General features: G+C 37.5%; 1 protein-coding gene across 1 annotated transcript in view; it reads right to left on the bottom strand.

Annotated features, from left to right (window-relative positions):
* Positions 1 to 6,815, bottom strand: part of LOC107747615 (tropomodulin-2-like) — a 49,301-nt gene that overhangs the window by 37,167 nt on the left and 5,319 nt on the right. Inside the window, exons 2-3 of the mRNA XM_016562214.1 lie at positions 2,629 to 2,798; positions 1,451 to 1,607 (exon numbers count right to left, since the gene is read on the bottom strand). Coding sequence (XP_016417700.1) covers positions 1,451 to 1,607; positions 2,629 to 2,754 — 283 coding nt within the window. The 5' untranslated portion in view covers positions 2,755 to 2,798. The remainder of the gene's footprint in view (positions 1 to 1,450; positions 1,608 to 2,628; positions 2,799 to 6,815) is intronic.

The following is a 6,815-nucleotide window of genomic DNA, read 5'->3' as shown; positions in this document are numbered from 1 at the left end:
ACCTGAAGTATATGTGTGTTCATTCAAAGAAAGGTTTTCCTATGAATTAATTAGAGAAGAGTCCATTTTTATAGGCATTGTGTGTCTTTCCTAAGGGTAAATTAATTGTGAGTTGTGCTCTGCCCGCATTCCTTTGAGCAATAAAACTAGTGTTATCAGATGGTTTGTCTCGGGTTGCCATGGAACCAGAGGCCTGTTCTGCCCTTTTGAGGTGTTAGTTGCATTTCGGGGGAAGGGTCCATAGACCCTCATAGTTGGCCCTTTGGTTAGGTGAAGGGGGCATTAGAGATTATTTGTTAAATATAACAAATAGTTGTGTGTCTGATTGGTCCAAATGCTACAAGGCATTGCATGCAAATTTTTAAGTCATAACATGTAAATATATATAGTCGCCAGTGGTGACCTCAGCAAATGCGACCGTTTTAGTCGCAGTCTGGAGCCCTGAATGACATGTTTTTCCATATTTGTGTGAACTCTAGTATTGCATTTAAGGTACTTGAGTACAGTATTGTTCTAAAATTTAGATCTTCATTCAAATTGATTCTTCTAAACTGTGCTGTACTATTAAAATTCCTACTGATTTATTCTAAGAAATTCAAATAAAAAGTTAATGCAGCTAATCTTCGATACCTGGACCTTTATGCCTCCTCCCATCCAATTAGGGGTGCAACAAATCATAGATGATCCGTGATCCGTACGGATCAGGCTGCACGGTTCTCGGCACGCATGTGATTCGCGGATTAACCGTTAAGTTTAACAATCACAAGAGTGAAAGTTTATCATTTGCACATGTTTTGTCTTGCCAGTTTCCCTAAACAAGATCATATCTGCAGATGAAACTTTGTTTGTAGAAGTATTTTTTTAATTTGAACGAGCGTCTCATGAGCTGCAAAAGACACTGGCGCAAGTGGAATGCAAAAAACATGGTGACATTAATTTTTAAGTAAATATAATGGACGATATATTGCGTCACCAAAAAGTATTGAGGTCATGTACATATATTGCACGATAAGTCGATATATTGATTATTGCGACATGCCTAGCAGTGAGCACTATTGTATTTTACACTTAATTATTACATTTCTGCACCTGAATGCTACTGTTACTGACTTTATTTGTAACTGTTTTGTTGTATTCATCTATGCTTCTAATTTGTGTAATTGTTCTTGTTTTATTACTAACTTTATTAGTTAAGCTAGTAGTTTTTGCTGTGGTATTTAATTACTTAAAGTATGCTTTCACAAATTTTTTTTTTTTGCTGATCCGAAAAATTATCCGATTCGTGACTCAAAATCCGTAATATGATCCGAGCCGTGAGTTTTGTGATCCGTTGCACCACTACATCCAATCCCATCAGAATGAGAGATGAGATTTTTTTTTTGTGGTGTTTCTGTTAATGTTTACTGCAGTATCAAATATCAGAGGGATATCAAAAATATCATCCTAGTACCTTTCTTCTCTCCGGAGAAGGGGACGCAATCTTCTCTGTCTTTATAGTCCATTGCCTCCTTCTCCAGATACTGCAGCAGTTTTTCGCGGTTAAAAGAACCTGTGTCTGCTTTTGTGGTCTGGTCCTTCTGCCTGAGGCCGGCTGGCAGCAAAGCATTCTGGAAAATGGATTCAGAACAGATGTGGTACCAGTTATACTATGGAACTTTTATGTCTCACAAATTTCATGCCAAGTTACACAAAATCCATTGCTTAATTTTTAAGTAAATAATAACTATTATTTGCTTGGTAATGATGTGAACCTGTACACTAAATGTCAAAATTGTGTTGTTTTCTAAATTGTTGCTTAATAGGAAAAGCAGCTGAGATATTTTTGCTTAAGAGGAAGCTCTTGTGTTTGGGAGCAAACTTGAGCTCGGTTTACTCATAAACAAACAGACACAGAGTTGTTTATGAGAGGTCTTACCAGAACCTCCTCAAGGCAGATTTGGAAATGGCCATTTTCAACAGTTCAACAAAACAAGTGATTTTACTTTACCAACACTTTATCGTTGCAGTTCAAAATTATATACGACCACACCCATCATCACAATAACAGCATTGTGAATTACATCATCACTTGGCTATCAGTGAATTACCAGGAATGACATGGTGATTGTTTGCGTCTGGTTTTTGTAAGCCTTTTCGCAATACATACAACTTATTATTAATTACAAATGATTCATTTTCTATCTTTAGGACTAGGGTTGCAAAGGGGTGGAAAATTTCAGTTAAACTTCCGGAAACTTTCCAAAAATCCCTGGAATATTCAAAAAAAAATTCCAAAAGTTTCCAAAATTTCTGGAATATTTCCGAAATTTACTGGAAATTTTCCACATTTTAACAACCATATTTAGGACTGATTTTCCACACTTTTAATTTGCATGTGCTTAAAGGTATAGTAAAATTAAAAATAGGTAAAATTCTTAGCCTGTCTATACAATCTAAGTCAATAGTCACCAAAACTGTTACCAGCATTCTTCAATTTTTTTTTCTTTTTTGCTCCACAGAAGAAAATAAGTCATACAGATTTTTAATTTTTGGGTGAACAAACCCATTATTAACTGATCCCTTCGTTCTAGCAGTGTGATCTGGTAAATCTCCATCATGTGAGTAAACTGTGAGTTTACAATTTCTCACCTCAGGGTCGATCTCTTCTAGAGCAATCTCCAATTGCTTGAGCTCCTCCTCTGACAGCTTGTTCAGAATCTCATCCTCATCAATCTCCTTATACTTCTCCAGATCTTTCTTAAACGGAAGAGCCATGATTCACACCGTCTGTCAGAGAGACTGCAGTCCAGTTTAAGTGCCTGCACACAGAAAAATTCATTCAGTGTCTTAGGTAAATGCGAAAAGGTAATTCTGGTCAAAAATACATACACTAATGTGACGCATATATGTACAAAACTTGTCAGTAGCAAACTTCAGTACCTGCGTTACAAAAAAATTTCAAAAAATGTTTTGACAGATTTTAGAATTCAACAATGCAAAACCTATAATACATTATATTGATTCACATATGAAATATTAATTTAATAAAAATGGAAGAGTGTCCTGCCATTAGAATAAAGGCCTGTTCACACCATCACAAATGTTCGGCACAAAAATTTGGTTAGTTTAGGAAAAAAAATCACTACTGGTGTGCATCTTGATACAAATCAATCGCACTGACATATTTTAAGATTCAAGTTGCTTTCAGTTAAGACAGCTAAAACATGTATTTTAGTCTGGGACTAGGCTTAAGCCTCGTCTATAAAACCAGACATAAATCTGCAGGTCAGCAGTGATGCAGTAAAGCGGAGTAGAATATTTTTATGTTTCCGTAAAAATGTTTCGTGCTCAAAGACTAGTGTGACCACAGCATGGGGCTAAACTTGGACGTGATCGTGCATACAGTCCTGTTCTGTTCAAAATGACAGGGCTAACTGAAAATGCACATTTTCTCTATATCTAGTAATAGCAAGTACAAACTAGAGCCCGACCGATATGGGTTTTTTGGGGGCCGATGCCAATACCGATATTAGGGAGTAAAAAAGACAGATACCGATATATCGGGCGATATTCTTTATGTGTAGGCTATATTATAGTACAGTATAGTCAAAAGTTTACTTCCGTACATGTTTTCTGCATCGCGGAAATCACAGAGCCCTACTAATGTAGCAAACTAATATGATAAGCTCATTGTGAGAGTAAAAGACGAGGCCATTGATTAGGGCTGGGCAAAAAAATATATTTTTCGATTAATCGTTTTTTTAAATGACATCGATTCGATATCGCTTCTCAAAAGCCGCGAATCGATCTTTTCCGGGATTTATTTCAGCACACATTTAAATACTGGCCTGTTTTTTATTTATTCATCAAAAATAACACAAATTCCAAGAAATTCCGCGTTATATATAACGTTCATGTATAAACACCAGTCCAGCCGCGATCAGCTCTGGTGGCCTTAACACAGGCTTTAATGCGCCGCAGACGCGTGCCGTGATGCGCAGATCAGCTCTAGTCTCTAACGTCACTGAATCTGCTGTTAAAATGAACCATCCATTCATCATATCATCATGCAAAATAAAGAATTAGAATCATTGTAATGTGACGATCAAATATAAATGGAGCGCGCTCTGCTGGACAAACTAAGTAATTACACCATTCAGAAGCATTTAATCTGCGTTATATGTTCTGTAAAAAAAAAATTTTCATATCGGCGGCATATTCGCCGATACCGATATATTGGCAACAGGCTCATATCGGCCGATAATATCGGCTAAATGATATATCGGTCGGGCTCTAGTACAAACACTTACAGAATAACATTACATAACTAACTTTATAAACACAAGCTGATTTTTCCACCAATCAATGAGAGAGAGAGAGAGAGAGAGAGAGAGAGAGAGAGAGAGAGTCCTCTGTTTGATATCGGACAGATGTCCCCACCTCATTATCTTTAACCTCAGACTGGAACTTGATTTTGCAAAATCTCATTCCCATCTGGAAATACCTTGACCTTTGAACTTCACTCCCTTGCAGAACTGCACCAATCCCAAATTCCGCAGCTACTTCATCAAGCTGCAGTGTTTCAGTAAATATATGAATCATAATTATCACTGCTATACTCCTGAGTGCAACACTTCACCCTCTCACTGTCGCTGCAGGAAGTGTACTGTATATCGCTTCAGGACACGCACAAAATTACATATTTTGTATGAAGGACTAGCTGACTAGCAAACCTTTGTTTACTGTACTGGTTAGGGTCAGGTCCATCACACACAGATTAGACACATTCACATACTCAAAAACAGCTAGACGGAACACACGGAGTTAGGGATGCAACGATTACCGGTTTGACGACCGTATTAGATTACCGCGATTTGAACAACTTGATAGAATAAAAACTATCCAGCATAAAGCACAGTTTTAAGTAACAGTCTCACGTGCGCACAACATGCGGAGTAGTTTCGTTTTGCGTGAAAACAGGGCAGAAAAGCTGGGAGGTTTTAAAAGAGTGCTAAGGGAATTATACAAATGAATATATGAATGAATTAATTATATGAATCTCCCTCTGAAGTTTCTGACTGTCTTTGTTTTCATCTTCACTCCATGTAATTTTCCAGCACATTTTAACAATTCCGTGATAATACTGATAACCGTGATAATTTTGGTCACTATAATCGTGATAAGAAATTTTCATACCGTTACATCCCTACAAGGAGTCTTGATTTTTGGGTTGCGAATTGTGACTATAAGGTTGCGGTTTTATACAGGGAAGCCTAAATAAAGCCCTTCCAGCTCAAGTCAGCCAACAGACCCATAAAACACGAGGAAATTCCAGCATCCAAAAATACACCAGGAAAAGCTGATGTAATTTATTTGCCAATTCATGAACAAACTGTCATTTTTGACCTACAACTAGGCAACCAAAAATAGCGCATATTAAAGACCAATTAGATGTTGCCAAAGTATGTAATGACAATCCCTGGGAAATACCACAGCACAAGATTATAGTTTATTTTAGTCAATTACTGCTCATTTACTTGAGCCATTCTGACTGACTAATCACACTAAACACAGCAGTCAATGTTTAGAGTTTATAGTAAATGTGAAATTGGACTGTTGCATGAGAATAAAATACTGTATTACTGTTGGAGGGAGTTTTTTCACCGGCGCTTGTGCCAAGGCCGAGAGAGAAATCAAGCTGCGCGCCGATCCATCAGCAAAATAGCAGTGTTTTTCATGAAGAGTTTTAAATGCAGCGCTCTGAATATCGAGCCAAACTTAATAACAAATCACAGCGAGACTTTATGTTCAACTCTGTCTAACTTGAGTACTTAATGGCTAAGCAAATTAGACTGTCTCTAAGACTAAGAAAAGTCCACAGTGAGTCCTTCTCAGCAGGATTGTGTCAGCTTAACTCTCAGTCTTAAGGTGAGGTGTGTAAGAACCTCATGGGGTAAAGAACCATAATGTTCCCATTAACTTCCAATTTAACAAGCCAAAGCTGTATTTAGGAAGTTATGAACTAGCATCAGATTTGAAGGATTCCCTACTCACAATATGTGTTACTGTAGAAGACAAAGGAACAGTTGAATTAGGAGAAAACAGGGGTTAAAGTGGCTTAAGGTTAAATCAAATGGTGCTAAAACTGGAACAAATTCAGTAGCTCTTCTGATCCTGGGCTGCCCCAGTGCCCCTTAGATCAAACCTGCAACCAGCCAAGATCCTTAACCACAAGCCTCTTTCCTTTTCCTGAACAAGTCACAATACAAATTCACTCAAAATAATGAGTTTTACAGTTTTGCATGTTCAAAGGATCACAAAAATGACTCCCTTTTAAGAGATTTCCCACTTTAAATGGATAGAGCGTATTGTTCTATACAGGGAAGCTATCAAAACTATGTAGTCCTTGCTAATGTACTCATAAAGCTCTAGCCCTAGATACTAAACTTTGCTGCAGTAATCAATACCTGTAATCATGCGGCTTGTGGAGGAGATGTTTTTGAGGTTTTGTTTTTTTTTTTACTTGTGGACTATGATCAAACCAGATAATCTTAGAGGTGCTGGCTGGGGTGGGATCCTGTGACAATCTAACAACCAACCACTACAAGGTAGCATCAAGGCTGAGACTTTTGAACTATTCATTCTCTTTAGAAAATGTAAAATAGTTATGTTAGTTATTCTCGAGTCTGTAGCTGTTCGTCAGACAAACCTCATCAACACCTCTTAATCTGACAGACAGACAAAATACAGAGGAAGCCAGTACTGCTACTTCTAGAGATGCACTGATTGCAATTTTCTTGGCCGATTCCGATTTCCGATTTTTTGTTAGTGTGATC

This window comes from Sinocyclocheilus rhinocerous, unplaced genomic scaffold (assembly GCF_001515625.1).
Source record: "Sinocyclocheilus rhinocerous isolate Xijiao unplaced genomic scaffold, SAMN03320098_v1.1 scaffold1430, whole genome shotgun sequence".
NCBI lineage: Eukaryota > Metazoa > Chordata > Actinopteri > Cypriniformes > Cyprinidae > Sinocyclocheilus > Sinocyclocheilus rhinocerous.
The sequence above is the reverse complement of the archived record's forward strand: the minus strand, read 5'-3'. Positions and strand labels throughout refer to the sequence as shown.